The 22287-nt window shown below is 41.5% G+C and overlaps 1 protein-coding gene across 4 annotated transcripts in view; it reads left to right on the plus strand.

Annotated features, from left to right (window-relative positions):
• The window catches only part of CACNB4 (calcium voltage-gated channel auxiliary subunit beta 4), a 268657-nt gene that overhangs the window by 193682 nt on the left and 52688 nt on the right, over nucleotides 1-22287 (plus strand). For all 4 annotated transcript variants that reach the window (XM_043894660.1, XM_043894661.1, XM_043894662.1 and 1 more), the window contains 2 exons: nucleotides 16890-17009; nucleotides 19185-19307. In XM_043894660.1, coding sequence (XP_043750595.1) covers nucleotides 16890-17009; nucleotides 19185-19307 — 243 coding nt within the window. The remainder of the gene's footprint in view (nucleotides 1-16889; nucleotides 17010-19184; nucleotides 19308-22287) is intronic.

The following is a 22287-nucleotide window of genomic DNA, read 5'->3' on the forward strand; positions in this document are numbered from 1 at the left end:
AATGAATATTCTGGGTTGATTTTCTCTGGATTGACTGATTTGATCACCTTGCAGTCCAAGGGACTCTCAGGAGTCATCTCCAGCACCATAATTCAGAAGCGTTAATTCTTCAGTGCTCGGCTTTCTTTGTGGTCCAACTCTCACATCCATACATGGCTATCCCACATAAACTGCCACTGTATTTTTTTATTTTTCAGATTATTTATTTATTGGTTTTGTTTTGGCCTCACTGCATGGCATGGCATGTGGGTCCTTCTTTCCCTAACCAGGGATTGAACCCATGCCCCCTGCAGTGGAAGTTTGGACTCTTAACCACTGGCCCACCAGGGAAGTCCCTGTCAACCATTTTTACAATCTGTCCTTTGACATTTGGGTTTGCCTTTGGCTCCTCCCTCGTCCCAGTCCATTTTCCTGTCAGTCTCCCCATCTGTCATTCTGACTGTCTTCTTTCCCACTTCTGGACTGAGCTTCCAGGTGCCCCTGTCCATCTGAAACTCTCCTGCTCAAGTGCAGAGTCAGCCGTTGACTTCCCAGCAGAGGGCTGCAAACACCTCCTCTTGATCTGCGTTTACTCCCCTCTACAACTTTAGATTTTATTTTCAACCACTCCTCAGCATGAACTTCCAAGGGAGCTGCTTCCTGCCTTTGTTCACATTTTCTTTGCCTTTTTTTTTTTGAAATGTCTCAGCTACAGTTTTCTAACCTCAGCCTTCTTTCAGTTCCAAACTAGTATCTCTCACTGCTTTGTCCTCCCCTCTCTCTTCTCTCTTTTATTTTTTATTTTTATTATTTTTATCCAACTATAGTTAATTTTCAATGTTGTGTTAGTTTCAGGTGTATAGCAAAGTGATTCAGTTATACATGTATGTATATATATTATTTTTCAGATTCTTTTTCCCTTGTAGATTATTATAAAATATTGAGTATAGTTCCCTATGCTATACAGTTGGTCCTTGTGGGTTATCTATTTTCTATACAATGGTGTATGTATATTAATCCCGCTACTATATATATATATTAATCCCAAACTCCTCATTGCTTTTATTAGATAACATAGTTCTAGCACTGGATTGCTATGTTTCATGAACACATCTCTCATCTCCTCAACTTGATTATATACAGCTTAATATCTTTCGTGTCTACCACAACTCCCACCTGATACAAAATTCATCGTTCTGTAAACATTTCCTTTATTTTCCTGCTCTTTGGCTTTGCTCTCCTCCCTGCCTGGAATGCTCTATCCTGGTGACGTGCTTTACTGTCTATTCCTGATGGTCCTGCCTATTTCAACAGCTTTCACCTTCTCCCAAAGATCTTCTATTCCCCCAAACAGAATTAATCTGTGTTCCCCTGCGTTTGTATTTCTGTTATAGCACTTCTCATGTTCTCCTTCCTAATGTAGTTGTTTACAGACCTGTCTGCTCTAGCAGACTATGAGCCGCTGTTATATAAGGACTGTATCTTATTCACCTTCTTGCTACCGTTGCATTTAGCACAGATCTCATACATACCAATTTTTCAGCAAGTATTTATCAGTTTAAGTCTCATACTGGATGGTAGACAACTAAACATGCACTAGTGTTTGTTGTTAGACACCTACAAATGTGGTTGGTATGTGGAGAGCTACTTACCTGCTCTGTGCTCTTGGGATACCTGGACTCTGGGAATAGTTGTCAGTTAGATTCACCTGGTTCACATATAGAACTGTCTGTGTTGGCTATGATTTCACTACTGTGCGGGCAGTAAGTGGCCCAGGCTCTGCGAGGCTATCCTCATTGAGATGACGGGTCACTCTGTGACCAGAGAGCCCATATTCTGCTTTGGGAAAGGAAAAGAATGTCTTATCTGTTCGAACCAGTTTAGGATTCTAAAAGTTTCTGATGAATTGGCTTATTTTGTTGACAGGCCTGGCCCTGACACCTGGGTCTGGGTGGGTTAGTAAGGGGACATGCCTGTCCTCTGTGACTGGTGACTGCCCCAGCCCTGGGCGTCTCGATGAAGGCACTGGAGACCTGGAGAGGAAGGCCACCACATCCGCCCTGGCTGGCGGGCACGTCACTTAGAGCTGCCACGTGGTTCAGAGGGGAGAGTGGGTCAGGGACATCATCCCAGGCCCCTGTGCGAAGGACAGCAATGTTCTTTGTGCTGCTGTCTGACCAAAACCCAAAACTGATCGTCTTCAGGTTATTCTCAAAGACGGAGTGCCTCCTGAGTGAACACAGCTTTTGCAGGCAGAAAAAAATACGGAAGGATAAAGCCAATCTGATTCCTCAATTTCATTTTAACCAATACCTTTAATTGTCCCAATCAAAGTTCTTATCAGACCCTTTAATTCTTCTTTACCTCGTCTAACATAAACTTTACATCTCTATCCATTTTGGGGGGGAAGGGGGCTTAAGCAACATCAGTTTATCTTCTCACACTTCTGGATGTGGGAAAGACAAAGTTACGTGCTGGTGGTATTGGTTTGTGGTGAGACCTCTCTTCCTGGATTGCAGGCAGCTGCCTTCTTGCTGAGTCCTCTCACAGTCCTTTCTTCTGTGTTGAGACACTCTTGTGTCTTTTTCTCTACTTGTAAGGACACCAGACCTGTTTGATTAAGGTCTCACTATCCACTTTCTTTTAACAGAGGGGTTAAAATAGCAAATATGGGCTCAGTCAAGAAACAAAGAGCCAGGATAAATCCATCAACAGAAGTGTCCTTGCTAACCAGTCCAGAATGCCAACTCCACTGAGTGCTTGCCTTGTTCTGAGGGCATCATCTTCACAGTGGTTTCTTGAGTTAGGTTAATATGTTCTGCTTCAGAAAGGAGACTGAGCAGAAAAAGATTAGGTGTCTTGTCCAAAGCAAATATCTAGTAAATGGCAGTCTTAGGATTCCAGCCTGTCTAGTTTCAAAGCCCAACTCTGAACTGCTTGTTTTTTCCAGCTCTCATGAGTAATCATGGCTTGTCCTTATGTTTCCTGATGAAAAATAAAGGTGATCTGAATAAATGAAATCATAGTATCTCTCCCAAACTCATTCTAATCAATAATTTCATCTCAACTTTTTTGGGGTTTGGTCCAAAGGTTTCCAACAACAACAACAAAAAAAGCAGATGTGGATTTCTTTCCTGACCCCTTCGAATATAATAATGAGCTAATGGATTAGGCCTGAAGGAAGAGGGGGAAACCTGCAAGGTTGGTAGTCCCATCCATAGGAATAGTTGAGTGCATGTATTTTGATGCCAGTTCAAATGAATATTCTATCACCAAGTACTTGAAGACCTAATTCCTGGCACTTTGAGGAACAGACCTAAAGAACATCTTTAAGAACAGACCTCAGAAGAATCTTAGAGATCATTCAAGAGATGCTTTGACCTGAAATGCAAGTCTTGGCTTCATTATTGATGATGGGGTGACTTAGAGCATGCAGCTTGATCTGTCTGTGAGGGCTCCAAAGAGCTTTGAAAAGAAATCGAGATTGTGTACTGGAGGAAACATAGCACACTTGGTAATTGTCGGTTTGTTCTAAAAGGAGAGAGAGAAAGAGAAAGAGAGGGATTCGACATTTTTTTAAAGCCTCAAGCCTTGGCGACCTTTCATCCAGTAGCGCCTGCCAACGCCCCTACTGGGCTTGGTGATTAGCTATTAGAAAGGGCTTCTGAGTCAGTCAGATCAGAGTTCACCACACTTCGCCCACTGCGTGACCTTGGGCATATTCAGTTTCTCTTCAATCTTGGTTACTTCAGTGTGGATAATGAGCTCCACGTCTCAGAGTTTTTGTGGTGACTAATTAGATAACATCTGTAAAGTGCTGTTTTACTGTGCTTAAGGCCTCATTTCTTAGTTCCAAAGGTTGAACCAAGAATTTCCGCTAACCTAATGAGCTCTGACGTAGAATTATCAGGTGGGAGTCAAAAAACAAGACTTGTTTTCATTGCCAACTTCTGAACCCACCGGGGAGGAAGGGCATGGCTCTGGCCATCCCACATTCCAAGTGAAGTTGATCGAGGCTGATGGGGGAGGGATGGGCATTGTGTGATCATGATTAAGGCCCCAAAGAGCAAAGGGTGGGTAGCAAGTGTGTGAGGAATATAGCAGCTTGGAGGACAAGTCCTGTGACAGTAAGATGCTGGAGGACTTCTGTGGGGGTAACTAGGTGTAGGCGGGCTCCTGCGCAGAGCAGCATGCATTCTACATGTACCTAAGGGACCCACCAGACCACTCATATACCCTCAAATCATCAGTCTTATAATTCAAAAATAGTATTTGTATCTAAATTTAAACTACTGCACTATGTTGCATCATCTTGTTTTTAACATAAGACCCACAGACTTCGCAAATTTAGGAGACTGGTGGCCAAAGAGAAAAACTCACACTCAGCTAGCATTTGTGGGGACCCCAAGCCCTTTCAGAGGAGATATTCTTTTCCAAAGACCACAGTCAATAAAAATGCTTAACACTAAGTGGGACATAGTAAGTGCTCAATAAATATTGTGGTTATTATTGGTTTTGATATTATAATGATTATTAATATTTAATGTTGCCCATCAAAATCATCATTTGAGGTTAACATAGGTAATTTCAAGCTACCTAATTCTATTAAATAAGTACATACTCATTTATATTATGTATACAAATGTGAATATCTATATACATACTATTAGTTTTTTTAAATTTCTCAAGGTAAAACTTTCAACTGTGCAGAAAGGTATAAAATACAATAAACAAAAGTTTGTTTTTCTCTTCCTCTGTGTGTGTGGTGGGGGCAGGGAGAGATTCTCAGTATATTTAACATAATTTTAAAACAACATGCCAGATTATTTTACAGTTTGATCTTGTGACTTAATTTTATATATAATTACTTAGAGCTCTGTATCATGCTTTTTAACATCTACATACTATTCTATGTGTGAATGCACCATACTTTTAAAAACATGTCTTCTATGCTTAACATCTAGGTTTTTATGATTCTTTTGCTATCATATGCAGTATTATAGTGAACATTCTTGTTGTTCAGTCACTCAGTCGTGTCCAACTCTTTGCAACCCCATGGGGTGCAGCACGCCAGGCCTCCCTGTCCTCCACCGTCTCCCTGAGTTTGTTCAGACTCTTGTTCATTGAGTCAGTGATGCCATCCAATCATCTTATCATCTTGTCACCCCCTTCTCCTTCTATGCTCAATCATCCCCAGCATCAGAGTCTTTTCCAGTAAGTCAGCTCTTCCCATCAGGTGGCCAAAGAACTGGAACTTCAGCTTCAGCATCCGTCTTCTGATGAATATTCAGGGCTGATTGACAGTTTGATCTGCTTGCTGTCCAAGGGACTCTGAAGAGTCTCGTCCAGCATCATAGTTTGAAAACATCAAATCTTCAGGGCTCAGCCTTCTTTATGGTCCAACTCTCACATCTGTACATGACTACTGGAAAAACCATAGTTTTGACTAGATGGACCTTTACTGGCAAAGGGACGTCTCTGCTTTTTAATATGCTGTCTAGGTTTGTCATAGCTTTTCTTACAAGGGGCAAGCATCTTTTAATTTCATGGCTGCAGTCACCGTCTGCAATGATTTTGGAGCCCAAGAAAAGAAAGTCGGTCATTGTTTTCATTGTTTCCCCATCTATTTGCCATGAAGTGATGGGGACCAGATGCCATGATCTTAGTTTTTTGAATGCTGAATTTTAAGCCAGCTTTTTCACTCTCCTCTTTCACCTTTATCAAGCGGCTCTTTAGTTCCTCTTCCCTTTCTACCATAAGGGTGGTGTCATCTGCATATCTAAGGTTATTGACATTTCTCCCAGCAATCTTGATTCCAGCTTGTGCTTCATCTAACCCAGCATTTTGCATGATGTACTCTGCATAGAAGTTAAATACGTAGGGTAACAGTATACAGCCTTTCCCCAGTTTTGAGTCAGTCCATTGTTCCATGTCCAGTTAGAACTGTTGCTTCTTGATCTGCATACAGGTTTCTCAGGAGATGGGTAAGGTGGTCTGGTAATACAGGAATATTCTTATATATACATTTATACATACATATCTGATATAGGTATATTTCTAGGGTAAATTTCTTCAGATAGAATGGTTTGGTTAAAATTTTTGTCTGTTTTAATTTTGATTGTTTTGCCTGAAGTGAAGTCAGGTCGCTCAGTCGTGTCCGACTCTTTGCGACTCCATGGACTGTAGCCAACCAGGCTCCTTGGTCCATGGGATTTTCCAGGCATGAATAGTGGAGTGGGTTGCTGTTTCCTTCTCCAGGGGATCTTCCCAACCCAGGGGTCGAACCCGGGTCTCCTGCATTGTAGGCAGATGCTTTACCGTCTGAGCTACCAGGGAATTACCTGCAAAAATAGAATACCAACTTACATTCTTACTAATGTATATGTCACTTTTACTGCTCCCTCAAATAGATCAAATGCTTTGATCTAATAAGTGAAAATAGTAGCATATTTTAAGTTATACTTCCTTATGTAGGAAAGAAGCCAAAGCCCTTTGCAGGGTGCATTCTTGTTCCTTTTTCTGTTTCTTAATTTTATTTGCCATGTTGGTGGGTGAAGAGGTAGGTTGTTTATCTTTTTCTTATTGCTTTGTTAGTGCTCTTTGAGTCTGAAGAACATTAAGTCCAGGTCACTTGTGTGACAATTTTTTTTCTGTTTTTGTCATTCTCAATTTTGTATTTCTTTCCCAGACAAATACTTAAAATTTATATGTAGTCAAGTTCTTTAATATTTTCATAGCTTCTGAACATTTTTGCATGCTACATTAAAACCATAACCATAGTTTCTGTTAGTGCTAGTATAAATATGTGTGTATATGTAATAAATATGTAACTATATATCCATAATTTTGCCTTTAAATTTCTTCATCTGCAACTTATTTTTATACAAGAAATCCAGTAGAGATATACCTTTTTTCCCTCCAATTGGCCAGCTACGTTTCCCAACATTACTTATGGAATAATCACTCTTTCCCCATTAATTTGAAATGTTCCCTGTGTTATCAATATTAATTATCAATATACAGAGGTTGATTTGCAGACTCTTACTTCTTTGTTCTGTACCAATACCAAATTTAAGTTCTGTAGTTTTATAATGTTTTAATATTTATTAAAAAGGTTAATTCTTATTGGTCTTTTTAAAATATTTTTTTTCTGAGAGATTTTTGAATATTAATTTTCCAAATCAACTTTCATATCATTTTGTCAAGCTCACATCAGTGCTGTTTCCTGTTCTTTCCAACATGGCTGCAGCAGCATCTGTAGGCCAGAAGTGTCTGTTCCCTTTGGGTGAAGCCTGGGCCTCGCTGAGTGCTCCTTTCACATTTCTCTTCCTCCTCCTGAAGCCTCCTCTTTTGGTTTTCACTCAGTAAATAGTTTTGAGCTCCTGTGTGATGCCAAGCTCTGTGCTGGGGGCGCTGAGGACAACAGAAGCTGAGAAGACAGGATTCTGCCTGAAGTATTGATAGATGCTTCACGCTGGCTTCTGTCACATCTGTAGGCGTCTCTGAGGAGGCAAATTTCTGTTCTGTTCTTGATGACACACCTGGATTCTTTTAGCAGTCAACATGTATTCCTTTAATGAGAGACGTTATGAATATTTTCACAGAATTGAAGATAATTTTTCATCAAACAGTTTCTGAGGCTACAGAATGGTAAGCAGAGGTTCAAATCCTTTTCCTATTTTCTTCTAAACCAACCTATATTATTCTTCCCTTTACATATCAGAAGGAAAAGATTAAAAAAAAAATGTTTTTAAAGACACAAGTGATTGCCTGTAGCCACTTTTAGGAGAAACATACTTACTGTTGTTAGGTCTCTAGTATGACCTTGAGAAAATAGACCACAGCATAAAAGTAGCGTTTTGTGGGCTACTTTGTAAACCACTGTGGGGAAATGGAAGTGTCAGTCACTTTTCCAGAAGGATCATGTGTATGTGTGTGCTCTGTCATGTCCAACTCTTTCAACCCCATGAACTATAGCCCTCCAGGCTCCTCTGTCCCTGGAATTTTCCAGGCAAGTGGATTGTCATTTCCTACTCCAGGGCATCTTCCCAATCCAGGGATTGAACCTGTGTCTCCTGCATTGGCAGGTGGATTCTTTACCACCAGCACCACCTGGGAAGCCCCAGAAGGATCACAGATGGCCACATTTATAAGTAGTTGCCTCATCACTATGCAGCTCATTCGAATTTTTCTGAGCAAATACTGTCATTTCCTTTTGAATATCTCTCCTGAAACTAAATTAGTGCAGCTTGAGCTGCTGCCCTTGATTGAAGACTTCATGCTGTGGCTACTGCTTGCAGGTAGGTGCCAGTACTGAGGTTAGCCAGGTGTAGCCACCGAGGCACTCACCTGCGTCATGTAGATTGGTCAGGCGCTCTCAGTTCTGACCAGGTACGGCTGGTCCCTGGGGTGGCTGCTCAGCGTCCCATGATGTTGTTCTGTGACCTGTACAACATAAAGCTTGACTGCTTGAGGCCACCTTCTCCAAGCAGGCAGTCACGTTTCCTTTCCCAGGAGACTGAGCTCCATAATCTCATCATCCATACCATTAAAATAGCATTCTTATTGGATGCAAAGTGTGATCATGACTCTTTTTCAATTTCTGTCACCCTTTAGTCTCACAGAGAGTTGCGATTTATTACTGTGTTCATTGGTGTAGCACTTTTTACATACTTGTATGATGTTATGCATGCATGCATGATCAGTCACTCAGTCATGTCCTACTCTTTGTGACCCTATGGATGTAGCCCACCAGGCTCTCTGTCCATGGGATTTTCAAGGCAAGAATACTTGAGTGGGTTGCCATTTCCTTCTCCAAGGGATCGTCCCGACCCAGGGACTGAACCCAGGTCTCCTGCATTGGCAGGTGTGTTCTTTACCAGTGAGCCACCAGGAAAGCCCATGATATTATGCACTGATAGTCAAAGCAGTTTTGCCAAGTAGCATTCATGTAGAGTAATCTCTGTCTCTTGTTCTCCCCCCAATGTATTAGGCTGAACCATATGAAATTTCAGTCTTCATAATAACCAAAGATAAGAGGAGTCTGTCCCCTGTCACCACCATCACCATTGATTTACCTTTCAAATCTTGTTAGCCCACATTTCAGCTTCTCCTTTCCCACAATCTCCTAAATGGCCATGGCTGATACAGATTTCCTTTTTATCTCCATTAGGGCCTTTTTGTAAACTCCCTCTTTATTACTTATGAGGGCAAAATAAATTTTTCTGCTGTTTTTGTTTGATCTTTGATGGGTTTCCTTGGACTAGCAATCAAAAGAGATACCTATCAATCATGACGTATGTAAATCAAATTGTTATGCTATACACCTTAAATTTATACAGTGCTGTGTATCAATTATATCTCAATAAAAGCCAAAGAATAAATGCAAAAAAAGAGAGAAAAATACCTATCTGAAATCAGGCAATTACAGCAGTTGCCAAACTAGTCAACATAATAAGAAGATACAGTTGGCTAAGTTTTCTAAATGAGTATTATTTGCTTTTACTGAAGTTATGTAAAAACAGTTATAATAGAACCTATTAATTTGGATTCCACTAATCAGATAATTCAAACTAATTATTATATATAATTAATTATGCAATTATAATTCAGTTTCTAACTATATATTGATATGTAATTGTGATTTAGCTACCAGAAATAATTTGAAAATATGTAGTATAAACACAGTTGGAGGATTTATCACTTAAGAAGAAAAGAAAACTCTCAAGGGGGCCTTAATATCCTCTACTAATAACTAAAATTCTGAGTAAAAGTCCTATCATTAAAAAGAAACTCAAAGAACTACACACACTAGAACCTTGATAATCTAGAGATACTATGTGAAGTAAGAAATAGCAAACATGCCTTTTGAAGAAGCAGTCTGAAATTCCCTTTCCATGATCTAAGAGTGTCATTTTTTTACCTGCATCCACCATTCCTAATTAGTGAGATTTTGGTGTACAGTCTACATTAACAAAATATTTTGCACCAGGTTTTTGTGATAGCTCAGTTGGTAAAGAATCCACCTGCAATGCAGGAGATGGTTTGATTCCTGGGTCGGGAAGATCCACTGGAAAAGGGATAGACTACCCACTCCAGTATTCTTGGGCTTCCCTTGTAGCTCAGCTGGTAAAGAATCCATCTGCAATGTGGGAGACCTGGGTTCGGTCCCCTGGAGAAGGGAAAGGCTACCCACTCCAGTACTCTGGCCTGGGGAATTCGATGGACTGTATAGTCCTCGCGGTTGCAAAGAGTCGGACCAACTGAGCAACTTTCACTTTTGTAGAGGAAATTTAAAAAGAGATTCTGCCCATACTCCTGCATTCTGCCCTGTGATAGTGGCATGAAGGGAAGTTCTTATTGCCTGTCTGAGCCACAGATGCTTCTTGTATAAAGTGGGGATAAGCACAACTTATTTCTTAGGGTTGATGGGCTAATATAAAGTTCAGAAGTTAGTGACTCACATAAAGTAAGGGATGAGTAAGTATTCATTCTCTTCTATTTCCCTTTATGACCTTTTCTGATCATACTACTTTGCTGCCCTTTTCCAACTGCCCTTTGAAGCCTAAAACTGAAGCTTAGTCAGATCAATTGCTGGTCTTCTATCCAATAAAAAGGGGCTACAGAGTTTGCCTTATTCTTTCAACCAACATATTCAAAGACCTCTTTACAAGACATAGTGCAAGGTACCTAACAGCAAAGTTAAGTGGTCATCTCTAAGGAATTTCAAAAGTTACTTGTTCTGCCAAAGTGCTGGTAATGTACACATTATCCAGTGCTCTGGATTAGGGCACTGAAAAGCATAATTCTAAAAAAAAAAAAAAAAAAACAAACTTATGCTATTGAGGGGTGGAACAGCTAGTAATTAACATCATACCCAGTTAGCATAAATCTTGGTCAGTAAACCAACCACCTATCATGGAACAAACAAAGATTCTGATGGGAAGCAGAGTGTCTTTCTTTCAACAAATTTGAGGTTCTGCTATGTGGCAGACACTGCCCAGATGTATCTACTTGGAGATCCAGACTAGACCCTGCTAAGCTGGGTGGGTGCCCTTGTAAAAGGCTCTAGACATGTTTGATGAAGGGGTGGAGGAGAAGAAAGCAGTTGCAGCAAAGTGAGGGGCTATCCTGTAAAGATAAATGTTACCTAAGAGACTTTTTTTGCTTAGGGCAGCCTCATGAGGGGATCTTTACCCATCCACCCTGGAAAATCTGGGAAAGTAATCAAGAAAGAGCTCCGTTTCTTCTGCAGTGTGGAGAAGTGCATTGTCAAGTCTTTGCGAACTTAGTGAGAAGAAACAAGCTCAAATCCATTGGGAGTGATATGCGTCTCTGGACATTTACTATCACTTAGTCAGCTTAATGCAACTATTAAAATACGAAATCAACATCAAGTTTATGTAAATTCACTTGTCTCATCTGGAAGGGAAACTGTACAGTCCAGTGTGGTGGCCACTAGGTACATGGGGGTTCAGTTCAGTTCAATTCAGTTGCTCAGTCGTGTCCGACTGTGACCCCATGAACTGCAGCATGCCAGGCCTTCCTGTCCATTACCAGCTCCCAGAGTTTACTCAAACTCATGTCCATTGAGTTGGTGATGCCATCCAACCATCTCATCCTCTCTCGTCCCCTTCTCTTCCTGCCTTCAATCTTTCCCAGCATCAGGGTCTTTTCAAATGAGTCAGTTCTTCATATCAGGTGGCCAAAGTATTGGAGTTTCAGCTTCAGCATCAGTCCTTCCAATGAATATTCAGGACTGATTTCCTTCAGGATGGACTGGTTGGATCTCCTTGCAGTCCAAGGGACTCTCAAGAGTCTTCTCCAACACCACAGTTCAAAAGCATCAGTTCTTCGTTGCTCTGCTTTCTTTATAGTCCAACTCTCACATCCATACATGACTACTGGAAAAACCATAGCCTTGACTAGACAGACCTTTGTTGGCAAAGTAATGTCTCTGCTTTTTAATATGCTGTCTAGGTGGGTCATAACTTTTCTTCCAAGGAGCAAGTGTCTTTTAATTTCATGGCTGCAATCACCATCTGCAGTGATTTTGGAGCCCCAGAAAATAAAGTCTGTCACTGTTTCCACCGTTTCCCCATGTATTTGCCATAAAGTGATGGGACCAGATGCCATGATCTTAGTTTTCTGAATGTTGAGTTTTACATGTGGGTATCTACACTTAAATTAACTTAAATGAAATAAAATTTTTAACCCTTAAAAATTAAATGAAAAATGCAGTTCTTCAGTCTTGCTGGGCAGATTTCAAATGTTCCATAACCACATGTAGTTAGTGGCCACCATAGTGGGCAGTGCCCACACAGAGAAGAGCCATCATTGCAGAAAGTTCTCTTGGACCACACTGGTTTTGTTTGTGCCATTATTATGCGTGTACTGTACGCTGTACTATGACATCTTAGTAATTCTCTAAAATAACCCTGAAGGGTTCATTCCTATTTTGCAGATGAAGAAAGAATCTCAGAAAAGATAAGCGGTTCCTCTCACTACAGAACCTGACAGATGGTCAATGTCCAGTGAATGGTAGGAAGTGAGAGGCCCAGGACTGACCACGATGCTCAAAAATTCCAACAATAACCAGGTTCTGGTCCAGTGTTAGAGCATTTTAAAATCAAACATTAATAAAGTCTCCCTCTCCTTGCTCTCATTTAATGACATATTTAAATACTAAAACTACTCAGAAGAAGAGGATGTATATATTTCAGTTTTGAAAGGACTAGACAAGTAAGTGGATCCCTGGGTCTTGTGGTGGGTTTTGGAGAGTGAACTGCAAATGGGCAGAAGGGTTTTGTTTTGTTTTTGTGTTTTTTGAGGTGGTAGAAATATTCAAATGTTAGATTTCTGTGTGAATTGTGTCTGTAAGTACTAAAAATGTATGGAGTTGTATATTTAAACTATGAATTTTATGGTATGTAAATTATGCCTCAATAAAGCAAAAAAGAACAAGATATGAATCCTAAAACTCTAGGGCAGCCAAAAATTGAATTTGAAAAGCTGCCAGAAACTTTAATTAGTGAGTCAAAGATTATTTGTTGGCATTTCAGGAATTATCCTCATGACGGTAAAAGAAATGCTATTCCATCTCAAATCAAACACTGAGAAACTCTGTGAGGTCTGTGTTACTATCTCCATTTCACAAGGGAAGAAATTGAGAATCAGAAAGTTAAAATAAGTTGCCCAAGACCCAAGGCCAGTAAGAATGGACAACAGTGTCAAACCCAGTGTGGCCTGGCCCAGAGTCCACGGCCGCTCTCCCATCCGGGTCACCGTCTCTTTCTCTGAGCAGAAGAAGGAGCCCTTCCACTGTTTGACTTGACATCACGTCCCTTCTTCTAGGACAATGGTAAACTGATTTTTCAATGCTTCTGTAGGGCTTGTATTTTGTACTCAAGATTGATTTATGAAATGTGTGAGTCTGGAATGTTTTCAATATTGAATAAAAGGGGGAAAAAATCTGGGTCTTTTCCAGATGGGTCTTCGCATCAGGTGGCCAAAGTAATGGAGATTCAGCTTTAGCATCAGTCCTTCCATGACACTGTAATTATGAAAGAAAATATCACAGTGCTTTATTTTTCCTTCTACCAATATTCTTAGAATATTACACGCTTTTACATTTTTTGGCAGTAGTAGAATTTATTAATTAATTTCGAAATTCTTGTTCACATTTCAAAATAAAGTGGACTTGCAGGAGTCCTTGAGTCACTTCTTGTGTGTGCAGATGATTGAATGCCAGGATTTGAAAAGTCATTAACGCAGTTTCAGGAAATTAGCCATCTCCTAGTGTCAACAGTGGATTGTGTATTTCAGCTGTTTGACTCATTGCTCCAGTGGGCAGCCTGCTTTCTTGTGAACTGCAATCATTAGCCTTCTTCACAACATGTTTTCAGAACAAGTGCCTCCTCCCTGACTTCCCACATCGTAATCACTTTATAGTCCAGGCACCTTTGCAGATATCTAACACCTTAAATTGGTCTACCACAGTCATCACACTTGAGCAAAGCATTGCCTGGCACTAACACAAAACTAGAATCAAGATTGCTGGGAGAAATATCAATAACCTCAGATGTGCAGATGACACCACCCTTATGGCAGAAAGTCAAGAGGAACTAAAAAGCCTCTTGATGAAAGTGAAAGAGGAGAGTGAAAAAGTTGGCTTAAAGCTCAACATTCAGAAAACTAAGGTCATGGCATCTGGAACCATCACTTCATGGCAAATAGATGGGGAAACAGTGGAAGCAGTGTCAGACTTTATTTTTTGGGGCTCCAAAATCACTGCAGATGGTGATTGCAACCATGAAAGTAAAAGACGCTTACTCCTTGGAAGGAAAGTTATGACCAACCTAGATAGCATATTAAAAAGCAGAGACATTACTTTGCCAGCAAAGGTCTGTCTAGTCAAGGCTATGGTTTTTCCAGTGGTCATGTGTGAATGTGAGAGTTGGACTGTGAAGAAAGCTGAGTGCCGAAGTATTGATGCTTTCGAACTGTGGTGTTGGAGAAGACTCTTGAGAGTCCTTTGGACTGCAAGGAGATCCAACCAGTCCATCCTAAAGGAGATCAGTCCTGGGTGTTCATTGGAAGGACTGATGCTGAAGCTGAAACTCCAATACTTTGGCCACCTCATGTGAAGAGTTGACTCATTGGAAAAGGCCCTGATGCTGGGAGGGATTGGAGGCAGGAGGAGAAGGGGACGACAGGGGATGAGATGGCTGGATGGCATCACCGACTCGATGGACATGAGTTTGAGTGAACTCCGGGAGTTGGTGATGGACAGGGAGGCCTGGCGTGCTGTGATTCATGGGGTCGCAAAGAGTCGGACACGACTGAACGACTGAACTGAACTGAACTGAACACAAAACTGGTTTCATATATTCTTTAGAAACATTGTTTCCTTTCTCTCTTACTCTGGATTTTGTGGAGGTATATCTAAATTTGGACAAAAGGTTTGTTCTGAGAAACTCTCATTTTAAAGGATTTCACGGTAGCTCCTTTTAAAGCAATGAATGCATATATAAAATTGTCATCCTGTATTTATTTATTTTGAAGGTCCAGATTTTTCCCCAATAGATTTGCACAGAGGAATTTGACTATTATTTGGTTAGCAAATGCATATTCTCTGTAAAGGGCACTTTTAAGTAGCATCAGCGTATATGTACCACCCTGTGTAGGGTGAATGGTTGATGAGAGGTTGCTGTGTAGGGCAGGGAGTCCACCTTGGTGCTCCTGCCCCCATGGGATAGGGTAGGGCGTGCTCAGGAGGGAGGTTATGGCTGATCCACATCGTTGTACAGCAGAAACCAACACAGTATTATAAAAATAAATAACAAAAAATAAAGCAGTACATAAAGTGCATGGATTTGGACTCACTGCAGTTATCAGACTTATAGTATAATCATTTTCAGTATATAAATGTATCAAATCAATACATTGTACACCTTAAACTTCCACAGTGTTATATGTCAATTATATCTCAATAAAACTGGGGGGGGGACTATGCCTTCTATGCAGTAAATACAATAAAAACAGATACATTTCAAGATGGGCTATTGTGCATATATATTATAAGTGAATTGAAAATGATTAGAATCTCTTTACTTTTTTCTTAAGTCATAGTAGAAATCTCAGCACTAGGAAACAGGAATGATAATGTCTATTTATGGTGTGCCTACTATTTTACAGATGCGAAGACTAAGTCTTGGAGTGGTTTAGTAACTTATATAAAGTTTTCAAAAGTAGGTTACAGAGTTAGAGTTTAGAACTGGGATTCTCCTGGGCATTCTAATAAAACTCTAAGCAGGAGTTATTGTTCTTGGCTGCTGGAAAAATCTGTGCTGGGATTGTTTTTATGGTGGGACAGACTACCCCAGCTAAAATGACACCCCCTGCTGAGACAAAGCTGCTTTTATGGGCAGCAAATTCACAAATAATGTATAAAAAAACAAACGCTAACATTTCTAAGTTTAGAAAAAACTTTCAAAGGGCCCATTTCAGCAGTCAGCCATCCTTAGTGTTCTTTTTTTGCTGTGGGTAGCAAATTCTCAGCTATATGGATAGGTATATGCTTCCAAATTCTGTGCCTAGTTTGTGAAACATGCCAAATACACCAGTCCTGTCAATACCTCCTCTGTGTAAATGTCATCATCTACGCAAATACCAACTTCTCATGCCAGCTTAAGGAGATTGTAAGGATAGTGTTCTTTTCGCAAGCAGAAGGCAAACTTCTGGGGTGTTTGTTTTTTGTTTTTAGCTTTTTAGCTGCTGTGGTTTTCATTGCCTCTTATGGTATGAGCACCAAGTGATGTTTGCTGCCCCCAGTTCCTTGACCACATGAATCAGGCTGGATTTCATCATTGTTCAAACAGCTCTTCTAGGCATGGCTCCAGTTGAGGACATCCTTACTCAATAGTGTTAATGTTGGAACTGGAAAGTCATTTTACTAATGCATGTTTCTGCTTTATTGTGTTGAAATCTTAGACAAATTGATCATCTGTAATCTAAGATATGGGCAGGATTTAGCTCTTGTGATAGGCTGAGTCTCTTTTTCATTTAAACTTATATGTAAAAGAAAGAATGGAATGAAACTTCAGTTCCACAAATCATATGTGCTTAATATAAAGATAGTACAGAACCAGAAGAATTGGGGCTGGATATCCCATAATTTTCATTGCAGTTTACTTTCTAGCACTTAATCCAGTCAAAATATTTCCCTTCACAACATTGCTACCTTCCGAATTACTCAGATGCTTAACTGTATTCTGCCATCTACATTTATGCAATAAGGGAGCATATGCATCGCAAATGAGAAGAACTCATTCCAAGAGGACGTTGTGGAACTGACGATGTAAGATGCCCCTCATCACCTCATTCAAGCTACTCCGGGTTTTCCTTTCCAGGGTTCAGCGGACTCCTACACGAGCAGGCCGTCTGACTCCGATGTCTCTTTGGAAGAGGATCGGGAAGCAATTCGGCAGGAGAGGGAGCAGCAGGCGGCCATCCAGCTTGAGAGAGCAAAGGTGACGTTCTTGCCCCTCTTGGGTTCCAAAGTGGCATGTTGCTCAGCAGGTATCAGCTGCTCTTCCCCTGCCTCAGATTTCTCTAGAATAATCATTTCATGATCGTCCTGATAAGGCACCAGATTGCCAGGCCCTCATCTGTTCACCCCTGATAGTAAAATTCTCAGGGAGTGGTATCCTGAGATCTGGACCCCTTCAGTTTCCTTTTGCGTTTGGTTGGGTGGTGAAAACTCTTGGTCATCTTCGATCTTAGTGATCGAGGACCATACCCAGCTTGCCCCTCCGGGTGTTGGCAGAGAGCCACTCAAGGGACCAGCTTGCCCGCCCTGTTCTTCGTGACAGCAGCCTTCATTACCGGCCGCAGGCGCACAGCTGTCTATGCACTGTTGATGTCTCTATCCTTCCCTCCTGGTTTCAGTCTCCCACCTCAAGTTCCTTCCCCGTTCAGAACTTTGAACAATGATTAGCATTTCAGTAAAACTGAGCAATAAAAGGCTTTCCTGAAAGAGACCTTCCGATATTCCAGAGGAAGAAGACCCCATAGGAGGCAACAAAGAACAAATTGCATTTTTGAATGTTAGAACTGAACGAGTCACTAGCGATCTCACGTGCTATGTCTTTCAGACTTTTTTTTTTTTGAAAAAGCACAGACCCCTTTTTTGAAATGAAATTTTATTCACAGTAATGGACATTACAGATTTCTGGTCAGCCTCTCCTCTTTGCCCTTCATGATAGACTCCTAAGGCATATTGATCCAGTCTTTCCAAGTTTTAGGAGGAAAAAAAAAATGGAAGCTCAAATAAAGTGAACTCCTTCCCTTTTCTATTTTGACAGTAAAATATTTAAAAGAGGGGGAAGAGGAGGATGAGGCAGGCTCAGGAAGTGTCTTCCTTTGCTTTGACACCCGTGATATCTGTGCCAGGTGGTGGAAGGGGGTTGGAGGCAGTGAGGTGTCAGTGGGACCCTAATCCAGGTCCTGCCTCAACCCTCTTGCTCCCCAGGCGTGTTCCCAGCATGAAGAAATGAGCCCATGGCAGAGAAGCCTGCTAGTTGTGCAGAATTCGCCTTCCAATGCAGGAGACCCAAGCTCAATCTCTGGAGCTTGAAACTGCAACCCACTCCAGTATTCTTGCCTTGGAGAATTCCATGGATAGAGAAGCCTAGTGGGCTGCAGTCCATGGGTTCATGGGTGACTGAGCGACTAAGCACCTCTAGAATAGAGCAGCCCAGGATTGCAGAAACCTGGTGTGTTCTCTTGTGGCTAATTTCTGTTTTAGTTTTCTCTCACATTCTCTCACATTCTGTGGCTGCTGTGGTCACCCAAATGTGAGCAGTAGTGTTGTCAGCTGAAGCTGGAGGTTGGCTGAGCCTCTGCCAAGCTGCAGCCGCCCAGGAGCACTCTGCTGCAAGGGAATTTGTCTAAAAAGTTTCAGAAGCAGTTTTGTTAGCTTGGGAGAAGGTGACATGATGTGTGAACGGCTCCACCCTGCCTGTCTGCCCCAGCCCGCCGGCCTTTCTTTTCCCTGCCAGGACAAGATATTCTGTTGAGTGGGATCCTGCAGGTTTTCAGATCTGAGGCTATTTCAACAATATTTATTTTACCCCTCCACCTCTTTTTTCTTTAAGACCCAGCATACATTTCCTGTACCCCAAGATGTGGGTATCTGTTATCATTTAAAATAATAAATATGGGAATTCCTTGGCGGTCCAGGAGTCAGGACTCCATCCTCTCACTGCCGAGGGCCCAGGTTCAATCCCTGGTTGGGGAGCTGGGATCCCTCAGGCCTTATGGTGCAGCCAAAGAGAGGTAAAAAGAGTCAAAGGACTCTTATACGTCAGAATATAAAATAACAAACTTAAGTTTTATGACTAAAGGACAAAGCTGACTGCCCCTTCTGCCTTCCCTCCCCAAGACTCTGGGGCACAATTCTTTGGGATGTTGGAAAGTATGCCAGGAGGGGGTACACGGTTGGGTGAATAGGACGGAATCCTTTTCAGAGTCCTTTCTGCAGATTTCTTAGTGCTGGCTGGAAATGCGAAACCCAGTTGAGATCCCTCCTTGGAAAGTGATTTTTCTTACTGCCTGGTACTCTCTGTGATCTGATTCTACGTTTCAGTGAGAAAAACCCTCCTCCTCTTCCTCCCTTCATCCTTCTTCCATGGTTCTGTTCCCAGTCCAAACCCGTAGCGTTTGCAGTGAAGACAAACGTGAGCTACTGTGGTGCCTTGGACGAGGATGTGCCTGTTCCAAGCACGGCCATCTCCTTTGACGCGAAGGACTTTCTACACATAAAAGAGGTAAATGTAGGGTATGTTGCATTCCTTAACCTGCCGCACAGTCAAGACCAGGAATCAGCTCTGAGCCAAACTACATGGAGAGGAGCCCTGAGGAGCTGCCAGTGTTTTGCCTCATTTAATTGGAAAGGCTTGCAAATTCATCCCTCCTCATCGAGATTTAGAAGACTGAGATTGTTGCTTGCATTATCACACATTTAAAATAAAATTAGCTGTTGGAGAGACAGTGGATTGGAGTGGGAGAAGTCTGGAATCAGGGAGACCGTTAGAGCCGTTCTAGATGAGGGGTAACGGGATTGAGCCATCCTGGTGCTACTGAGATGGAGAAAACTATTTCTCTCCACATTTGAGGTATATTGTGGGAATTCAATGAAGAGTGCTGGTGATGGACCTTGTGTAGGAGCTAAGATTGAGGGAGACATCAAAGATGATCAAGGAAATCAAGGTTTATGAATTGAGCAGCTAGGATGGATATGACTAGGGTGGGGTGAGGACAGATGGGAAGGGAATTTGGGGAGTGGACATCTCAAAGGAAAAATGAAGTAGGAAGTTAGATGTGAGAATTTGGAGCTCAAAGGAAGGGGTGGGACCAAAGATACACATTTGGATCATTAGTTTATCCAGGTGGCATGTAAAGCTGTGGTAATGAATGAAGTCATCTAAAGACAGAGGAGAAGGAGGAGAGAAGGCAGCCCTGGATCAAATCCAAAGGAATTCCATCCTGCAAAGGTGGGGTGCATGAAAAGACTCAGCAAATAAGGAAACTGAAAAGGAGAAACCTGAGATATGGGAGGAGAACTAGGACAGAGCAATTCATGGACATCAACAGAGAAGAGTGTGTTCAAAAGGAGGAAGCAACCAGCTGCAGCCAATGTTTTGACATGTCACCTAAGGTGAGGAGAAAGGAATGGACATTGGGTTGGCACACGGTGGTCAGCAGCGTGGAGGTCACTGGGACCATTGTCTGGAGTTGGGGAGATGAAAGATGGATGCAGTGTGATGAGGAGAGAAGGGGAGTTAGAAAGTATATTTAGCAAGCACAGACCATGCTTCCAAGGGAGCTGACACTGATCAGGCAGTAGACTGAAGAGGGTATGAAGTAAAAAGAGGTTTTCTTTCAAGATGGGAGCTATCAGAGCATGTGTCCATGCCTGTTAACAGAGAGAAAAGAAGAGAGATTGATGGGAAATGTGGGAAGATTTGGTAGTCAGGAAGCCTGGGATTCAGACCCCAAGTGATGGGGCAGACCTTTGATAGGAAGGGGAATACTTACTCATTATAACAGATAGGGAAAAGATGAGTTTAGGTACTCACAGCTTTGGTTATAAGAAACTGAAGAAGCATCAAGTTGACCTCTTCTGCTTTCTCGATCATGTATGACAGGGGATATTCATATTTGCCTGAAAGACAAGGACTCTCAACCTGAAACATGTGCCCTAGTACCTGAAAGGTTAGGGTGACTTTGTGTCACCATTCTCATCAAAAACGACCAAACCATATTCATTAGTTGCTCATTCCCATTGTTTCCAAGGAGAAGCAGCACTTGAAACAGTAAAAGAAGTCCTCAGATATTCCCTGCATACTACTCACACCTGCATCCCCACCTTGATGCATTTTATTGCTTTCCTCCATTCCATCAATTGTCTCCATTTGTCCTGTTGGTTGCTTTTTTGATCTATATCCTCCTCGACCAGTGACTTTCCCTTGCCTGGCAGTTTGATGTATGATGTTGAGCTGGTAATCCTATATGGATTAGAGCCACTTGTTTTCAGATTTTGAGATCTCAGATAAGGAAACACCTTAGGAAGAGAAAGTGCTCATCATTTTCAGGAAAGCAAAATGAGAAGAATTGGAATATCACTAAGGTGACCTTGCCAGGGAGCTGGCATGTACTCCCAGAAGGGCAACACAAGTGAACATATTTCTATAATTGAGTTGTAGCCTTTCCTCTCATCCATAACCCAGAAGGCCATTTGGTATGCTCTATTTTCATTACTTTCTCAGTAATGAAAAGCTTAAAAGCAGAGAAGAGCTACAGCTGTCCTTATCACATACACCAAATGACCAGTGATTTAAGCCCTTGAATGTACAATGTAACTTTCCCCTAAGTGACTCAAAGAACTTTCATTGAGTCAGATCTTCTCTGTGCTTTAGCTGTTTCCTAGAAGAAAGTAGAACATCTTGGGAAGTTACATCAACTATTTCAGGAACCCCGTTAAGATTATTTGGGTAGCAGTTAGTAAGTTAGTGTTCGGGTGGGCTAATTTGATTTCAGGAAGTAACTTAAGCTGTGGGAAACTATGACTCACTGTCTGTTTTGTCCCCACCACAGTAAAATTTAAATTCCAAATCCATGCCCCAAACATTCTAAAGGTCCCATTGCCTTTTGTTAATTCCAAAAGAAATAGACCCGTTATTTCAGGAGTGTTATCCTGAAATAAAAGATGGAAAGATGGGAGAAATTGAGACCGAGACTGTTCAAGATTTTATATTAGGTTGACTCACATTTCAGTGCAGGCTCAGACTGCATGGCACATGTGCTTTGTGTAGGAGCTCCGTGCAAAACAAAGGCCACATCTCTAACTCGTATCTTTTTGCTTTTGAATATAAAACTGTTACTCAGAATCACCCGGAATTTCGTGCTTTGATGATTCAATGGAAATATCCACTTCTCCTTCTCAGCGTGTCAGTGTCATATACATATAAATTCTACTGTCCTGTGAGCTAAGCAAAATATACCATATAGAGTTACGCTTTGAAAAAATGAGATGCTTCCTGGATCAAAGAGAGAGAGCTACCTTGTCCGACACTAATAAAGACAATAAAGGAAGTTTTCGGAGTTATCTCTGGAGGATGTAAACAGTAGGACTAATGTCTGTTTTCTGGAAATCACCTAGCTGAAACCTTCCCTTGAGGCAGGTAGCTTGGATTAAACGTGCCTTCTGCCCTAGGATTTGTCAACTACAAACTGGCACTTGCCATG

The sequence above is a fragment of the Cervus elaphus genome, chromosome 33, assembly GCF_910594005.1.
Source record: "Cervus elaphus chromosome 33, mCerEla1.1, whole genome shotgun sequence".
NCBI lineage: Eukaryota > Metazoa > Chordata > Mammalia > Artiodactyla > Cervidae > Cervus > Cervus elaphus.